At 41.5% G+C, this 19,527-nt stretch overlaps 2 protein-coding genes and 1 pseudogene across 4 annotated transcripts; 2 read left to right on the top strand and 1 right to left on the bottom strand.

The window, feature by feature from the left end:
• Positions 1-197: 197 nt before the first annotated feature.
• On the top strand, positions 198-3,898 carry LOC131249000 (uncharacterized). Of its 3 annotated transcripts, none has more exons than XR_009172591.1 (3): positions 198-450; positions 1,201-2,891; positions 3,435-3,891. XR_009172591.1 is itself a non-coding variant. In XM_058249540.1 (3 exons), the coding sequence occupies exons 1-3, from the start codon at positions 2,652-2,654 to the stop codon at positions 3,706-3,708; spliced, it is 396 nt and encodes a 131-aa protein (XP_058105523.1). In that variant the 5' UTR covers positions 460-2,651; the 3' UTR covers positions 3,709-3,898. The 3 variants fall into 3 exon arrangements, 1 of the variants encoding a protein (XP_058105523.1); XR_009172592.1 differs by lacking the exon at positions 198-450 and having other exon boundaries at positions 460-1,525; positions 1,638-2,891; positions 3,435-3,896; XM_058249540.1 differs by lacking the exon at positions 198-450 and having other exon boundaries at positions 460-2,891; positions 3,435-3,507; positions 3,626-3,898.
• Positions 3,899-6,239: 2,341 nt separating this feature from the next.
• LOC131249687 (DNA-directed RNA polymerase V subunit 1-like) lies at positions 6,240-8,475 on the bottom strand (annotated as a pseudogene).
• Positions 8,476-14,887: 6,412 nt separating this feature from the next.
• On the top strand, positions 14,888-15,589 carry LOC131249688 (uncharacterized). Its single transcript, XM_058250464.1, has one exon. The coding sequence runs from the start codon at positions 14,888-14,890 to the stop codon at positions 15,587-15,589; it is 702 nt and encodes a 233-aa protein (XP_058106447.1).
• Positions 15,590-19,527: the final 3,938 nt, after the last annotated feature.

The following is a 19,527-nucleotide window of genomic DNA, read 5'->3' on the forward strand; positions in this document are numbered from 1 at the left end:
AGTTCTCTCTGCCTTGAATAATTTTGAGTGAAATAGATTAGGCATATTAGTCATCATGTGCTGCTGGAGTATCAAATAACTTCCTCGTGCACTGTTTGGTATGATTTGCTTCACCAACATTTCTAATTGGTACCGTGATGTGTATGATGTGTGAATAAAATGCATGTGTCTGATTTTTGTTTTTGGATATGTATAAGCCTAGAAGAATGTCAGCTGAAATCGGGTTGGTCGACAAGGCACAAGATATGTGTCGGGAAAGCTAGAGGTTTGGCATATCTACATGAAGAATCAAGATTGAAAATTGTTCACAGAGACATCGAAACTACCAATGTACTGTTGGATAAGGATCTCAATCCTAAGATACCTGACTTTGGTTTGGCAAAGCTTGTAGGATGGCCTTTGATGGTTGCTGTGTCGATTGCAAATTCCCAGACAATGACTTCCCACTAAGTGAGTTCATGCAACTCGTGTCCCTTCCTAGCATGAGCTTCATGCTTTGTTTTCCCCACCATTCATCAAAATCATGAGCTTCCTTTAAAATGTTATAAATAGTTCTCTGTTCATGCATCAAGTGACATCAACGAATACTCGTTTAGATATGTTTTGTTTTAGTTTTGAAAATATATCATCAAGTGGGTACTTTTGTAATCCAGTTATCTTGGCCATATTACATTCTAAATCTAATAATGCCTTGTAATGTTTACATAATTAATATTTTGCATTTCTCAATCCCTCAAATGTTTCTCTTAATTAAAACAACAGTGGAATGTGCACATTCTACGTATAATAGATTCTGCACCTGTTGGCCATAGGAAATTTTTTAATGGAATGTGCACCTTCTACATATAGAAGTTAATACTAAGTGCTTCAGAAGCCAGTCAGGTGCCAAATCCTAATGATGATTGTCCAATTGATACGTAGTCCAACAAAAAAGAATGTAAGGAAAAAAATGTCTTGATGGATATTCGTTTTATCTATTCACTTTGGTTTTGAATAGAACTATGTTGTTGATAAAAAGAACACAAGCAATCAGTCACTGAGTGCTCATAGGTATTGCTTTATTCCTGGATATAGACATTTATTAAGCTGGTAGATTCGCTATATCTGTAGGCTTTCTAGGCTATAAAAACATGGTGAAGGTTCTCTTCAAGGTAAAAAATTAAATATAGAATTCAGCACAAGATGGCCATTTTTTTGCAGCGCGCAGAGCAAGGCAAGGATAGGCTTTGCATTGAGAAGAATTTGGGGGGAGCGCTTGAAATTGAAAAGGTTACAGGAAAAGTGCTATTTGTAATGGGCCAAAAGCATTGCAGAAGAAGCCAAGAAAGGTGGCTTGGATCAACAAGAACTAGATTGGGACAGCTATGAGAAGATGAAAGCAGAAATAGTTTGCCAACAGCTTCAGTGGGCAGCTGATAAGGCAAAGGCCAGGGAATTTAAGAAAAAGGCTGAAAAGAAATCAGAGGAAGAGAAAGAGGACTTGGCTATTTTTAAGGTTTTAAAACTCAAAGCGAAATTAACCAAGGTAAAACCATCAAAATCTCATGCCATCTGTGCATATCACATACCATTGCAGCCCAAAATGGGAATCACATATCTCTAAAACTTCAATGTTTTGATTCTCCCTTGTCTTGCAGACATGTTCATCTCTATGTTCTGGCAATGTTCCAGAGGGAACTTTTTTTCATTTCTCTGTATGTAGCCATGTTTTCATATTTCATACAGCAACAGTCTGGCAAGTATTTCCTTTTGTGACATCTACAGTATTGAATTAAATTATTGTAACTAAATAGGTTTTCTCTACACTTTATTCTTGTTTGAACTAACATGGTACGATACAATCATTCAGGATTTTATATACAATGTATAAACATGCAGCATATTAAACTTTCTAAGATTGTCCAAGAATATTGGTATTTTGACACCTCATGCCTATGTTCGACAATTGTTCCTCTACCTTACCTACATAAGTAGTCTTAGAAAGGTTAAAAATTAAAAATTTACTTCTGCATAAGTCCTAGGTGACTGTGCACTTATTGAGCATTCAATCTTTATTTATTTATCCTTTTATTTATTGAGTTCATGCCATAATCTGATTCATTTTATTTTTAATTTTATCATTTTCCCTTTTGGGTTTTGAAAGAACGATTAATCCCCTTAATTGTTACTGGTTACAAATTCAGCTGAGTTGACTCATTATGTTTTCCAATCACTTCATTGAGCTTTCTAATGCCACTATGATTAGCTCTTAAAAAGTATTGACACTCTAATTATTATTATATTTTCTATCATTATTGTTGTTGCTTCTTGGCACAAACATGCAATACTCTCTCTGTCTCTTTTGATAAGCATATTCTCGTTTATCGCTATCTTATTTCTCTCTTCCATGTTTAACACACTGATAGCATACTGCTTGGTATTGTCTTCAGGTTAAGGGACTGGTAGATATTTTCTGAGCTAAAATTGTAGACATTTCAGAGCATTCACTAACTAATGCTTGGTTTTGTCTTCAGGTTAAGGGACTGGTGGATATTTTCAGAGCTAAAATTGTAGATATTTCAGTACATTCAATAACTATTGAAGTAACCCTAGTCTTATTATTATTTTTTTCTGGCTTGATCGAATCTTATGTAAATGCGGGTTGATCAATCATGATCCCTGCTCTCTTTTCTAGATCCTTTCATAATGCTAAAATGTTCATTTCTGTAATTCTAACCATTCAAGTAACTGGGGATCCTGGGAAGATGGTTGCAGTCCAGAGAAATCTAACCAAATTTGGAATTAAGGAAATAGCCAGAACTGGAAAGGTTGACTTAATTATCTTTTTGCAGGAATGCAACTTGCAGCTGGAAGCACTGAACATAATTTCCCTTCATGTGCCAAACTGGCAGGTGTGCAAGATCTTGGCTTTTTATTTGATAGGCCACAGAGGGGAAGTGACCTGGCCTAAAGTCGGGCTGGTCCACTTATCAGTAGGGCTATAGGTGTATATTGAATGTGGACCATTGGTTTTAACCTAACATTTTCTTGTACGCATGTTGCGTACCTGACAAGTGGAGCTGCCTGATTTTTGGGTGTGGACATTCACTGAGGGCCCATCTGATTAACAGCTAGATCTCGCACATGAGTGCTTGTGTTTGGCTCATACATATGCATGACTCATTGCCTCATCACTTAATGTTTATGTAAAAACATTTTAATTTAATTATATATATTCAAAGCTAAAAAAACACACCACATCATGATTGAAATATGAAAATAAAATTTGCATGATTAAAGCATTCTAGAGGAACAAGACCTTTGGAATTTTAGTTTTTTATTTGATTTTTCATCCACACAGCGACCTTTGGAATTCATATTGATTTTGTTGCTTCTTTCTTGATTGGTGGAAACAAAACAATTTCATTTCTCGAGGTTGCTTATTCCACTTGCAGGCACACATGTGCCGATACGGAATGCGCGTGAGAGATATGTCTGGATCAATGTTTAAAGTATTGTCCGAAGTTGGTATGTATTGTTCAATATGTATGGCTTTTCATGATCTTGAAGTTCAGTCACCAAAGTTCAATATGTATGTATGTCTTGTTGTTCTATGCTTAATATGTTTAGTGTTGAACATGGGTAGGTCTGGATGATGTGTCATATATCATGGTGGTATTAGTATGGGTGTTGGAAGATTTGAGCTTCAAGAGTCCAAAGGAAGAGTAATGTATTTTCTGATATGTATTTTCTCTTGCTGTTTTTATCCTCTCTCTCTCTCTCTCTGATTGTCAAAATCTTCTCTCTCTCTCTCTCTCTAGCTAATAATGTGATGCATTTTTTGTTCTGTTGTTTAGAGAGATACATGGTAACATTTAGTGGAATATTCACCTACAAGCCATATTATTGTGCTACAGGATTGATGCATTTTTTATTTTTTATTTTGCTGTTTCCTGTTTCTTTTCACTTTGGTTTTTGTTCTGTTTTGTAGTCTGTGAGGGAGTAAAGGTACGCATATGACCCGATTTCTAAATGTTTTGGTAAACTAGATGTTTTTGCTGGTAGCAAACAAAAAAAGAAAAAAAAGAAAAAAGCAACACTTCCTAAACTGTTAAAGAAGTTCATCATGCCGCACATGAAAATTTTGGTGCTTGATATAGGGAAAAGATATAATCAGTCCATTTATTTGCAAAATGATCTGTTGTGGGCACAATCACTAAGCAGCTGGTAGATAGTTATATTTGTTGCTTTTCTCAAAGATGTCCATTATATCTTTTAGCAAACATGTTTGCAAGTGCTAGCCAATGGAACAAAGTGACAAGAGTGAGAGAGGCAATGAGAAACAGAGTTCAGAAACCAGAGCCAGGTAACAGCCTCATCGAGCTACATCCAACAATTTAGCTTGAATCAGAATTTTCAAGGACTGTTGTGGATGCATTTCTTTCTTGTGGAGCAGATTTTCTATGTTGTTAGACTCCCCTCTTCTCTTTCTGTACTTTTCTCTCCCAACTTTTCTTCTTTTTTTTTTTTCATTTTCCTTCTCCACCTGATTTGAAAATAGAAAGGGAATTCATATTTATTACTCTCCTTCCACTGATAGACAATTCACTTTCTAGGATAAAATGGTAAATTCAATAGAGCTATTGCATCGATTAGTTTTTTTTTTTTGGCACCATTTAAAAATTGGCAGTGACTCATCCACCTTACATATCAGATTGATTTACAGCTATACACACCATCCAGATTGTGGATTCTCATTGTTGATGGAGCATTTCTAAAATCAGACATTTCTAAATCACACTGATCAAGCAATCCTAACCATCCAATTAATGGATATCATATGGATAGATGGTTAAAAATAAAAGTAAATGGTCCAAATTTGGAAGTACAAATCTGATGGTTAATGTTATCTTCTCAGTGAAGATTTTTTATTATGCACTTGTGCTCCATCCATAGATTTGGATGGTCTGGATTGCCATACAAGCATGCCATGTGTATGTCTAAAGTCTCACCACCATTTTATAATGGTGCAAAACTAACACTTGACTCCCCTTGCTCAAGACCTGACAGATGACTTTTTTTTTTCTTTTTAAATTTATGGGCAGTGAAAATTGTAATGATGGAGAAATTCCAAGTATCGCATGGTAGCTTATGCTGAAATGAAAAATGCGATAGTGCCCATATCTGATGATCAGGATTCCTCTGTTGTGAAAAATGAGATAGTGCCCATATCCGTGAAATGTTCTATTGAGGGTAGGCTGAACAGCAGGACAATTTGTTGCGTTTACCAATGATTGCTAGGTTGAACAAATTCTTTAAGATTCTTGTTCAATGACCTTTATGGATATTGATCCCAAAAACATTTTAGTGCACTATTTCTAGTCTATATCCATTATATTATGAACTTACGTTTTGTCTTTTGCTCTAATATAATAAGATGCCAATTTTAGATTTCTTCTCTCCCTCTCTATGCTTGAAAGAATGGGATTTTGGTTCAAATGCATAAGATGGACATTGAAATCATTGGTCTTCTTTGATTTTTTTTTTCTTTACCATTTCTTCTGTAAAGTGCTTCTAAGTTGTTTGAACTGATGCAGGTAAGAAGTTCTGGAATGTGTTTCATCTGCAGCCTATGCGTGATCAGAAGGTACAATTCCAAAAAAAATATCATCTAATTTCACATTATTTCCATTGCTTTATGATTATACAATTCCAAAAAAAATGAGAACCAGAGGTTAACAGTACACAGACTGCTGAAATTGATGTTTTACCAATAGATCACTACTATGATGCCTTGGGAGGGCCTGAATTGGATACTCTCAGGGCACATGGACTTTTGTTTTTTTTTTTTGCTGCTACTGTTGTTGTGCTCCATTTGCTTCATTCAGCTGATAGGATATCATCTCTATAATTATAAATGCTGTTTCAAAGCAAGTGTGGAGTGCTACTAATTTGGAGAGATCTGACATAAATAAAGTCTTCTATCGGTACGAGAGCATAATCAAGTTCTCAAATCTGCACTTGATTGAGAAAGATCTTAATGGCATTAGTGCTAACATGGAATGCATATGCAAAGTTAGTTATTTATGTGCAAAAAAAAGGAAAAAAAAAGAAAAAGGAGAATGTGGTCCCGACCCAATTGAGGAAGTTATGCCCAAAGTGTAGTTAGCATAGTGTCCCAGTGGGAATCAGAAGTTTAACTGTTAATGGTATCATCTCTCCTTGATAGGGGCAATAGTAATGGACTGAAGACAACTAAATCTGCTAAGGCATCTAGAAGACAGTCCATCAATTTATTATTATTATTATTTTTTCATTTTCTTCAGATACTGAATCTGCTAAGGCATCTAGAAGACAACTGAAAGAGACAATCTACTCAGTGCTGTTTGATATGAATGTTCCTGCTGTTTGTAGAAGAACTGCAGGCATGACAGCTGAGACCACTTCTCATCACATTGTTGCTGAAGTGTGCAACATTCGCAGGAAGAGAAATAACTCTTCTTAAAAAAAGGTGAAAGAGCGTGCTTCTTTCTCCCAAAGCAATTTATAACCTCTTGACAAGAGTGCAGGATCTCATCCATGCTCCGGTCGAGTCCTTTCAAGTGCGCACATCTTATCAAGGTGAATGTGGCCAACAATGCCTGTATCCGCTTCTGAACTTTCAGGTATTTGTTGATGCCTTTGGTATTCAATGGAGAAGTCAAAAGCAACATCCTTTAAAGTGACTTTTTTCAAACGATTCTGAACTAAATATGTTGCATTCTCCTTGCAATGCATTTTCCCACAGAAGCACTCATTCAAATATAGAATAACTCTCCGATCAATAATATCATTCTTGAAGTTAACTTTGCACAAAAGTATTTCCTTCTTCGATTACCATGAAGAGTTGTTGCTCTGAGAAGAATCAAGAACTGCTTTATATGCAGGATTTGATACTGCAGTCGCAGCTAATACACCAACCAGTTCACCAGCAAGAGAACTTCCAGGACTATTTTCGTCCACCTGTCCATACTCAAATTGGATTATAGAATTGCTGCAGAGGTTTCTCACTGTCCCATCATAACAGATAACGACATCTCTAAGTGTGGCCACTAGATTTTTAAACAAAGTTCCTGGTTCAGTAAGTCTCTGGAAGAACGGATCAACACTTCCCTGGATGATATGGAATGGACCAACTCTTCATAGGGGGTCAGACCTTGAAAAAAGCTCTTAACTAACCCAAATGCCTCAGAAGGATAGTCAACACCATTAACAGAATACTTATTTTGGAAGTGGAAACTCATATCCTCAACCAAACGCCTTGAATAAAACTTCGCTCGTTCATAAAGTTGAAGCCCCAAAAAGCCAAGTTGTTGAACAACCTTACTAATAGCTGAATCATTTTTAGAATCTATCAAATTACCCAAAGCAGATAACTTTAGAATACGAGTCACGATAGGCAGTTTTACAGTTTTCAGGTAGCTTTCCACTTGCAACTCTACAAGTTCATTGTAATTTGATCTCAAGTGAAGCAGCAAAGGTGATATGTCCTGAATCTTCTTCTTTATATCTTCAGTAACAGCCTTGGGAATGTCAAAATCATTCAAGCCAACACTATATCCTTCTAAAAAGAGAATCTCCATCAGCAATGGCTGCAACATATTAAAGAACTTAACAGCCTCTTCTGTTCCCTTCTTGTCAAGAACAGAAGTAACAATCTCTGTGAATGATGACTGTAGTAAATCTCTATTGAAATCAATCCTCACCATTTCACTTTTACTGATCAAATGCCTCTCCCCAAAGCAGTCAAAAAATGCAGGTAAAGCACTCTGTACTATTTGCAAAACAGTCCACAGAGGACCTGTACGGTGAGCCTTAAGCAAAGCAGGTTCTGGTAAAACTGGTGAAACACACATAGCCAATTGTTGCGCAGTCGCTTTGTTCAAGAAAAAAGTCCTAAACATGAGTTTAAGTGACAATAAAGAATCATGCACCAGTTGTAAATTCAGACTACCACTATGAGAACTACGGATTTGCTTTTCAACACTAAACAGCTCCAAAACTTCTGCCTTTGCTGCTAGAGACTGGATAAAATATATGAACACAATCCCCATCAAAATCTGCACCTAGGGGAGCACAAATAAGAGGATTGATCTTAACAGTATGGTCGTCATGCACATAGACAGAAAATGCTTGTAATGAATGTTTATGAGTACTAGGTGGCCTATTAATGAAAACAATGTCTCCGTCCATAATCCGCCTATTTATGATTTGACCAACTTTCAAATCTGATTTAGTTTACTTTGATTCTCTTTTTTCCAATTCGGTTTTGAAAAATTTGAATATTAGAGAAGTGCTACTGTGATTTGTCTAGATGTATTTAAGTGACTATTTTGTGTGTTCTCTACACCATAATGAAGGACCACAGCTGGTCACAGAAAGTTGTGAGGTGCATTGGACACAGAAAGCTGAAGGAGATCTAATAGTCCAATCCTCCTGAGCTTTCACAAAGACCATTTTTCCTGGAGAGTTGAAGAGCTGATTGGGAGCCTCTCCGCATTTATGTATTTTGTTATATAGGACACGAAGATGGAGCAGGAATTCTAACAGGTTCACTTGCAGGATTGTCCATTTTAGCTTTAGCAGTCTAAGATAACTTGTTTTCCATTCTAACCTAGAATTTGTAAAACGGACCTGCTATCTGGTGGAACATATGTATACATCAAATGTGTTATGAATCAAGTTTTCTTAACTATCTATTCTTGTCTACACGTGAGGAGCACATGATCAGCACTCTACAGCTCCAAGCAGTCTAATCTCAATGCTGTGCCACTTACCGAATCAGCTATGCTTCTCAGCCCATTGCAGGGAAACTTCCCAGGGAGGAATTTAGGCTCATTGCAAGAAAAGGGCCTACATCACACATAGTGGACACGTGACCATGGTCAGTGAGGTTGGTGTTGTAGACATTTGCCAGAAGATGTGGCTAGGAAAGGAAGACATTTATAGTTTGTTTTGAAAACTTTAACTAGACCATTAATTGTTTTGTTGATATTGTGCTAATTGTTGTCTTGATGAATGTTAGATTATTGGGTAATTCAAATTTTTGTCATTCATTCATAGGTTTTTGATAGTTATGCAGATAGAAATTTGATAGTTAGATGGAGATTTAATTGTAGGATTGCAATTATAGAAAAGGATTAGTCAGAATCAACAGGAATTTGTGTGAAAGGATTGGTAAAGAATTAGTAGGAATTTCTCGAATCTATTAGTAGCACTCGTCAAGCTTTTAGCGGCGTTTCTAACGAAATTTACATGCGTTGTTATCACTTTTCCCAGCGTTTTTGTCTCTTTTCACCGGCGTTTGAATAATTTTAGCGGCGCTTCGTGGAGTTTTTGCGGCAGTCACAGAAGCGCCGGTGAAGACAGTAAGCGCCGGTAAAGTCCATTGCTTGCGGCGGCCGTTAAAAACGCCGATAAAAAGGGACGACCGCTGCTAAAGGTATAGCGGGGCTCTTATAGTAGCCCGTGCCAGACCGCCGGTAATTCTTCTGCCGGCGGTTTTTAGACTTTTAGGGGCGGTTTTCGCCGCCAATAATGGTCAATTTTCTTGTAATATATACTTCCTTGACAATCCCTTCTTTTGCAAGAGCATCCATCAATACATTAGTTGCTGCAGTTGGTGAGAATTCCCAACCGCCATCTCATCTAAAAACATACAACTCCAGCATTTCCATTCACCTGCATCACATACATAAAAACATGTGAACAGAAAAAATCTGGTGAAATCAATTTACAAACTCTTGCAAAATCAACAATACTCTAGACTAAATGATTTTTAATATTGAAAATAAATGTTTAGAGTAGAAAATCCAATTCATCCTTATATATATATATATATATATATATATATATATATATATATGGGAAAAGGTATTATGCGCTCGACCTCACGATAAGCTCCCGTGAGGTCGAGCTGTGTGGGCCCCACCATGCATTTGATGGGTCCCCTCTAAATTATGGGATATCCCAAAAATCAGCCGTATACGGAACTCAGGTGGGCCATACCATCTAAAATCATGTGAAGACATGCCAAAAACATATAAAATCACTTGGTGGGGCCCACTTGAGTCTTGAATGCTGCTGGAACTTGGTCTGAACCCTCATCCAAGTGGGACACACATAATAGATGGGCTGGATTTGCAAACCACATCTCGGTGGGCCCAAAAAATGATTATGAATATTTTAGTGGTGCACGGCCCCTCATCACTTTTGTATGTGGTGTGGCCCACACAAGTCACGGATTGACTTGATTTTTGAGACCTAGGCCCACGATGGAATGGTGCATCTGACTGATGGGGTAGATGTTCGAAATGCATCACGGTGGGGCCCACACAACTCGACCTCATGGGACAGTCTTGTCAGGTCAAGCGCATAGTACCTTTTACATACATATATATATATATATATATATATATATATATATATATATATATATATATATATATATAAAGGAAAATTTATAAAATAGACAACCAACATGCATGAATGAATGTATAGAATTATAGTAGAGAGGGAACTCTACCTTCTATGTGAATCACTGGAATTTCCACATAAACAAGGACTACGAACAAAAATATATAAGCCAATCTACACATCCACAACAATGACTCTTAGGAGATGAAATAAAGATATAAGAGCAAGAGAAGAACACACTAATTTACATGGAAAACCCACGAGGCCGCCAAGGAACTCTATTACGCAAGAATGGGATTACAAGCTTTCTTCTCAAACCAACACTTGCTTGAGGATCGCCGTAAGCTTGTTAGTTGAGCTGGTAGAAACGTGCGTGGTGTGAGAGTGATCCAGGGTTCATCCCCTGGTTGTCTTACCAGTGTAAACCTTACCACCTTGAAAGTATCCAAGGCTACCAAAAAAGAACAAAAACACTTGCTTGAGGATCACCTTATCATGCATACAAGAAACCCCCTCTTTCATTCAAGAAAGGAAAACAAGATCTCTCACTTCCTATGAGGAACTCTCTAGCTGGCATATAGGTTCTATGCCTTCTCTACTCTTCTCTCTACAACATCTCATTCGATCTCTTGTAAAAGTGGGGAAAATAAAGGATAAATAAGAGACATGCACTCACTCCCACACACATGTGTGAACACTAGTGAAGACCAAGGTGTTCCAAAATGGTAACGGTGGCTGTAACAGCCACCACCGTTACCGTTATGATATGGGCCGTAATGGCCATTATGGCCCTTTTTTATTTTTTGAAAAAACCGTTATGAGGCCGCTGCAGGGCCTTTACGGCCTATTTTTTCCGTAATGGCCATTACAGCCATTTCGACCTATTTTTTCTGTAATGGCCGTTACGGGGCCTTTACGGCCTATTTTTTCCGTAATGGCTGTTACAGCCATTTCGACCTGTAATGCGTAGCCATAACCGATTTTGAATACCTTGGTCAAGACACCACTCTACACAATAAAGTGGGCCACACACACATGAGGATAGACCACATTTCAAATAAATTCAAAGGTCCCCATTGAACCCTACGTTAGTATCATTTTTTGTCCAGCATGACTGTTGGACCTAGGCCCATCCACAATAGTATTGTGAGATTAATGGTTATAACTGTCCATCCATTTATACATGTTATTCCCATGAGCTCCAAAAAAAAAACAAAAAAGACTCAAAACAGAACGAAGGCAGTGATGTTTGCGTTGGAAGCATTGGATCTAAAAAAACACAAGTGGAATTATCACATACAGCAGCTCTATGTAAACCTTCACATACAACCATAATTTTCCACTCGAACATGTCATGTCGGTAGAATATCACATCCATGCTAAAAGTGAGCCACACCATAATGGTCACCTGTTATAAACTTATATCAAGAACAGATCATCTACATGCAAGGTACCACAACTTGTGGTACCATAGAATCATTCCCCCAAATATGCCACTTTGTAGGCCATCGATACCATGAAAATGGTGGGCCCAATAACAAAGATCACCTGGCACAAAATCAACCTGTTCCAATCATCAGGTGAGAAGTGACTGCTGGAGTCAATGGACAGCCACAGTCAGATTCTGCATACAGGTGTGGCCCACCTAGTTGCATCTTCATGGTGATAATCTTATTAAAAAATGAGGCTGATCCGCCCATTTGGTGGGCCACGCCCGTACACTAAGTCATACTATCTCCCTAACAAGTGACTTTTGCAAAATATCCTATCCGTGTGAAAGGTGGGCCACAGAATCATGATCGACTGTTACTAAAATCAAGGTTGATCCACAATATCATGTGTCCATTAATTTCTAAGTCGTGTCCTAGACGACGAGTGCACCAGCTTGATTTTCATAGCAGGTGATTCTCGGATGCAGATTGCCCTCGACAGCCTATCACAGGAACTCCCAGCGACAGGAACCTAGGTGGGGCTCACCTTCATGTTTGTGAGAAATCCACACCGTCCATTCGTTTTGCCAGATCATGTTAACATATGGGTCCAAAAATGAGACAGATGGGAAACTTCAAGTGGTCCACACAAAAGGAAAATGTGGGTAGGGAAATGCCTACCATTCAAAACTTCCCTGTGTCCATGTGATGTTTATATGCCATCCATACCGTTCACAACATCATTCCTACTGTGATGAACTGAAAACACAAAAATATTAGCCTGATCCAAAACTTCTATGGCCAGACGAATGTTTCAACAGTGGATGATCCATCCTCACTGTTTCCTGTCGTGCTGCCCACTTGAATTTTCGATCTGCCTCATTTTTTGACCCGTGTCCTAACACGATCTAGGAGAACGGATGGACGGGTGAATCTCTCAAGAGAAACATGGTGGGCCCCACCTAACCTTTCTCAGACAATCCACATTGTGGCCCACCTTTCTCACAAATCTAATATTCTACACATGCGACACATAGAAATGATATGTGTAAAAAAGATCACGTACAGCCTCTGTATGTGACTATTTTTAAAATCAACAAAATAATTAACAAAATAATAATCTAGACCAATGATAATTGTCACATATCTACACAAATCTTTCATAAACTGACGAATTAGATTCAAACTTCAACATAACACAGGACTGATTCTTCACCAAAAATAAAAATAAAAATCATTTTGTAAGTACAAGAATCAGATTAAAGCAAAAAAGAAACGAAATGAGGAGGAAAATAATAAATACCCCTTAATATTTGAAAGGGGAAGAATCAGATCTGAAAAGCAAAGACTCCTTCCTCTTTGAGGGCGATGGTACAACGCAATGACCTAAATCCGTATCCCTGAATGCTATATATAGACGTATGTATATCATGTCCACGAACGCGAGTAACATCTAGCACTAAACTCTATGAGGCGTACCGCGATATCTGTGTGACATTTACTCCGTTCATCAGTTTCTCCGAAGTCTGAGGCGCTCGGTTTGGGACTCAGACCAGAACCTACTTATGAGGTGGACCAAGAGGTGTCTCATTACCACACGATTGGTGACGGTTACTCAACTGCCCACGTCCGCACGACCATACAACGACTGGGTAGCTGAATCTCATGCGGGATGTGGCAAATGCCTCAAGATGCGCCGAGTTATGCAGACATGTCCATCTCAGGTGAGGGGGTATAAATAGCATCTTGCGGGAAGGAAACAGGTACACAATGTCTTGCACTTTCCCTCTGCAACTCTACTTAGACCCAGATTCCCTTGACCTGACTTAGGCATCGGAGAGTCCCCTGTTTCAGCCAAGGTCTCCTTTGCTCACAACCGTTGTGCAGGTTTAGGACTCTGAAGCGGCTCGGAGTTCAAGTATCTGAACGGAGGGTAATCCAAATTTTGTCAGCAACATTTTTGGCTCCGTCTGTGGGAAACTGATACAAAAAGTCAGTTTCCTATCTTCCGTTACAATGGCAAGAGGAAAGAAGAATTCCGCGGCTGTGGAGCCAGAGTCGAACGACCAGAGTCGGTCTTGCTCATTACTTCACGCCGAGTCAGCTCCAAGATCATCCCAGCACTCTCGCAATTAGGCGAGCAAGTATCGAGCTATGCAAAGCGAGATACAAGCCATACGCGATGAAATTAATCAAATCAAATAGCGACAGGAGCAACAGCCGCATCCCATTCAGGAAATGGTCGGACCGATGGTGGAAGTCCAGTCCGCGCCGCAGAGTATGAGACCCGAAGGATCACAACATCAATCCGTTCGGGTTCCAGCTTTAGTTTAGAATCCTCCTCTAACTCAAAACCAAGTTCCGGCTCGAAATACAACGACCCGGGCTCCAACGAATGCTTCAGTCACCTCGGTCTGGCACCGACGGATCTCCGTCACGAGCTAGAGAGGAGGAGGGTAGGAAGGACTCCTGAAGTAGAGGCTCAACAGGAGATAATAGCTGAAAACAGAGATTCGTGGGAGGCGTGGTTCGCAGAACTTAACAATCGGGTTCTGATACTACAGCAGAATCAACAGCTTTCGTCTGTTCCTACTGTCATTCAGGCAATGATGGAAGAGACCAAACCTCCCTTCACCTCTGCAATCATGAGCGAGGTGATGCCGCAGAGATTCTGGATACCTCCCGTCATCCAGTACTCCAGGTCTGGAGACCCGTCTGAACACGTGGAGGCCTATCGCTCGTGGATGCAAATCCAGACAGCCACAGACGCGATAATGTGTAGGGGATTCTCAATCACCCTTACCGGATCCGATCGGAGTTGTTAAATGCAACTCAAGCCCAATTCGGTTGGTTCCTTCACGGAGCTCAGAAGATTATTCCTTACCCAATTCATAAGTGGTAAGAAGAGTCGGAAACCGAATACTCATTTGTTCACCATCAAGCAAGGGCCTAAAGAGTCATTGAAGGGCTTCATCGCCTGTTTCAACAAGGAAGCATTGCAGGTGGAAGACTAGGATGACAAAATGGCGCTCTCTGCTATGTTCAGCGGTTTGAAAGAGAGGAAGTTTACCTTCTCCATTGGGAAGAATCCGCTGAAGACATTAGCTAAGCTCGTCACCAGAGCTCAAAAATACACTAACGCTGAAGAATTCTCCAACTCTCGCAAAAATGTTCAAGTGGCAGAGCTGACTACCAAAGGGAAGAGGTTGAGGAACGAAGAACCTCAATCATCCAGTAAAAAATCATATGACCGTGTTCCTCATGATCATTGGCCGAGCAGGAAGCCAAAGGGCAAGTTCCGTTCCTATACTCCACTCAACATATCTACAGAGCAAATATTGCTGGACATTAGGGGTCAAAAGCTTCTAAATTGGCCCGTTTGTATGAAGGCCGACCCGGAACACCGGGACAAGCGCAAGTATTACCAGTTCCATCGAGACCACGGTCACAATACGACTGACTGCGTGGATCTCAAAGATGAGATCGAGACCCTCATCCGTAAGGGTCATCTGCGTGGATACACCAAGGAGGAGAGAACTGCTCGAAGAGAAGAGCAGCCGAGCAAAGCTACAAAAGAACCGATCGAAATCCGTACCATCTTTGATGGTTCGTCTGGTGGAGGAGACTCAAACAGGGCTCGTAAAGCCCACTACCGGAAGTCTGACCCGAAGCACTACGTCCACATGACCGAGAGGCCGAGGAAAGAACTTCGAGTCAGCCCTTGAAGCCTGACCTTCATAGAAGATGATGCGCGCGGAATTCAACATCCGCATGACGATGCCTTAGTGGTGACTATAACCATAGCCAACCACAAGGTGTACCGCATCCTGGTCGATACCGAGAGCTCAGCTGATATAATCTACTTGGAAGCTTTTGAAAGAATGAGGATTCTAAGGTCACGCCTCAGACCTGTGAAAACCCATTTGCATGGCTTTGCCGGAGAAAGGGTGATCTCCAAAAGAGCCATCTCCCTCCCTGTGACCGTGGGAGAAGGATGGCATCAAATCACCCTCCTGGTGGACTTCCTCATCGTTAATATGCCATCAATGCACAACGTCATCCTGGCAGACCCTCCCTCAATGCAATGAGGGCAGTTGTGTCCACTTACCATCTAATGATGAAGTTTCTTGCTGAGGGCGGAATAAGCTACCTCTGAGGTGATCAGCGCGAGGCTCGGAAATGTTATGCAATAGTAGTGAAGAAATGGTCGGTGAAGCAGGCCCTCACCATCAATGTCCTCGATCTCAGGGGACCTACAGAGGATTCATCAGTGGAAGACTTGGAGGTCGTGCCACTCAACGAAGCAGATCTGAGCAAAACTATTCAGCGCGAAATGTCATTGAATTCTGAGCAACAGTTTGAGATGTTAGCCTTCTTGCGGCAACACAGAGATGTCTTCGCATGTTCACACGAGGACATGCCGGGAATCTCTCCTGACGTCATGATCCACCGGCTAAATGTAGATCCAGATCATAGACTAGTGAAATAGAAGAGGAGACCGTTCAACGTCAAGCGATATGTAGTCATAGCTGACTAAGTCTTCAAACTTCTCAGCGTTAGCTTCATCGAGGAGGTGCATTATCTAGATTGGATCGCAAACGTGGTCCCCATTAAGAAAGCGAATGGGAAGTGGCAAGTCTATGTGGATTACTCGGACCTGAACAAGGCCTGTCGGAAGGATAGTTTCCCCTTGCCTCGAATCGATCAGCTGGTAGACAGCACAGCTCGGCACGAACTGCTCTCCTTCCTAGACACCTATTCCGGGTGCAACTAGATCACGATGCATCCCCTAGACAAGCAAAAGACTACCTTCGTCACTGACAAGGGACTCTACTGTTACCGGGTTATGCCGTTCGGCCTGAAAAACACTGGGGCTACATATTAGAGATTGGTGAATCAAATGTTCGCCAAGCAAATTGGACGTACCATGGAGGTTTATGTCGATGACATGCTCGTCAAGAGCATCAAGGCATCCAATCATTTAGCGTATCTTGGAGAGACTTTCTCCATCCTCCAAGAATACCGTATGAAGCTGAATCCCGCGAAGTGTGCCTTTAGAGTCGGCTCCGGCAAATTCCTTGGGTTTCAGGTCAGTCAGCGGGGCATTAAAGCAAATCCTGACAAGATCAAGGTGCTCCTCGATATGAGCTCGCCTCAAACTACAAAAGAGATACAATGCCTCGCCGGACAAGTAGTAGCACTTGGGCAATTCATATCCAGAGCCACTGACAAATGCTTCCCCTTCTTTTAGCAATTGAAGGGTCATAAGAAGGCCAAGTGGACATTGGAATGTGAGCAAGCATTCCATCAGTTGAAACAGTATTTGGGCTCGCTGCCCCTACTGTCCAAGCATGAAGAAAGTGGGTCCTTATTCCTGCACCTGGCAGTTTAGGATTCAGCCGTCAGCTCCGCACTGATCAGGAAGGTGGGGGACAAGCAACACCCTGTGTATTATGTGAGTAAAGCAATGACACCTGCCGAGACGAGGTACCTGCCTCTGGTGCTCTACCTGGTTGTTTCAGCTCGGAGGTTACGCCCGTACTTCCAGGCTCACTCTATCATTGTCTTGACCGACTCTCCCCTCAGGCAAGTGCGTTAGAGGCATGAAGTGTCAGGTCAGCTAACTAAGTGGGTGATTGAACTCGTGGAGTTTGATATTTAGTTCCAACCAAGGACCGCGATTAAGGGTCAAGCAGTGGTCGATTTTATTGCAGAGTTCACTACTCCAGATGTAGAGGGGACGAGTGTCGAAGCAGAAGCAACTCCTTTGCCCGCTCCTCCAACTAAACAAGATACAGAGTCAGAACCGAGATGGACCCTCTTCATGGACAGGTCATCCAACGCCAAGCGTGCTAGAGCAGGGGTAGTCCTAGTCGCGCCTGACTCTACACCTATCCAGTACGCAATCAGATTATGGTTCAAGGCCTCTAACAATGAGGCGGAATACAAAGCCCTGTTAGCTAGGCTCAAATTGGCGGCCAATCTGGGGGTCCAGTCCCTTGAGGTGCAGTGCGACTCTTAGTTGGTGGTGAATTACATCTCCACCGAATATGAGGCCAAGGAGACCAGGATGGTAGCTTATTTGGCCGAGGCCAGAAAGTTGATAGAGAAGTTTCGGAGTTGCACTATTAATCAAATACCAAGAACAGAGAATTCCTGCGCCGACGCCCTCGCAAGGCTAGCCTCGGCCACGGAGGGAAAGATTCCTCGGGTCATCCCTGTGGAGTTCATAGAACATCCAAGCATTGACCGAACGGAGCAGGAAGCGGTCAACCCAGTGAATGTCACACCGAGCTGGATGGACCCGATTTACAATTACCTCACATCTGGTGAGGTCCCTTCGGACAGGTTAGAAGCAAGGCGTCTGAGGGTAAGAGCTGCACGGTACATAGTCTTGGACGGGATCTTGTACAAGAAAGGGCATTCACAGCCCTACCTCAGGTGTCTCTGATCCGATGAGGCAGACTACGTGATTCGAAAAATTCATGAAGGCATCCACGGAAATCACTCTGGTGGTCGGGCCCTAGCTCTGAAAATACTCTACCAAGGATATTTCTGGCTGACCATCAGGGAGGACTCGAAAAACTATGTTCAGAGGTGCGATAAGTGTCAGCGATATGCGACCGTGCCAAGGCAACCTACGGAAGAGATGACCCCCATGAGCGGGCCGTGGCCTTTCTCCCAATGAGGGATCGACATCATCGAACCTCTGCCCACTGGGAAAGGTAAGGTCAAGTTCGCTATTGTTACAGTCGACTACTTCACCAAGTGAGCCGAGGCCGAGCCTGTCGCAAAAATCATGGAGCGGAAGGCGATTGACTTTATTTGGAAGAATATCATTTGTCGGTTCGAAATCCTGCGCACTATCGTATCTGCTAATGGCAGGCAATTAAATAACGACAAGTTTCGAGGCATGTGTCGGGGGCTCGGCATTTCGAACCTGTATTTCTCGCCTCGGCACCCGCAATCTAATGGACAAGTGGAGGCAGTTAACAAAGTCATCAAGCACCATCTCAAAATAAAATTAGAGAAAGCGAAGGGCAACTAGGCCGATGAGCTCCCATTTGTCCTCTGGGCTTACAGGACTATGGCTCAGTCGTCTACTAGGCGGTTCGGAGGCGATGGTGCTAGTCGAGATTGGCCTCCTTACAGCTTGGGTCTGGAACTATTAGGAAGATCAGAACGCCGAGCAGATTGCAACTAATTTGGACCTACTCGAGGAAGCCAGAGATGTCTCCAAACTTCGAGTTGCTGCTCGGCATCAACAGGTGGCACGATTCTACAACTCAAAGGTCAAGACTCGGCAATTCCGTCTAGGAGACTTGGTCCTTCACAGAGTTTTCCAAAGCACTGCATAGCCAGGGGCTGGGGTACTCGGCCCAATTGGGAGGGGCCCTACTGCGTGGTCCGATTGACCAAGCCTGGCTCTTACCACTTGGAGGATCTCAAAGGGCGTCAGCACCCCCACCCCTAGAACACTAAGAACTTGAAAATCTACCACCCCTAATGTATTGGTTGCTGAAAGCCCTCAATAAGTGTACACCTCGAAGCGACTAGCCTCTTAAGCTTTCAATAAAATCTATGTTTCTATATATCTACTTGAACAACTTGTCGACAAATAGAAAAAGTTGCCTCTCACAAGCAGGGGCCAACTCAGCGGACT

Source organism: Magnolia sinica, chromosome 6 (assembly GCF_029962835.1).
Source record: "Magnolia sinica isolate HGM2019 chromosome 6, MsV1, whole genome shotgun sequence".
Lineage (NCBI taxonomy): Eukaryota > Viridiplantae > Streptophyta > Magnoliopsida > Magnoliales > Magnoliaceae > Magnolia > Magnolia sinica.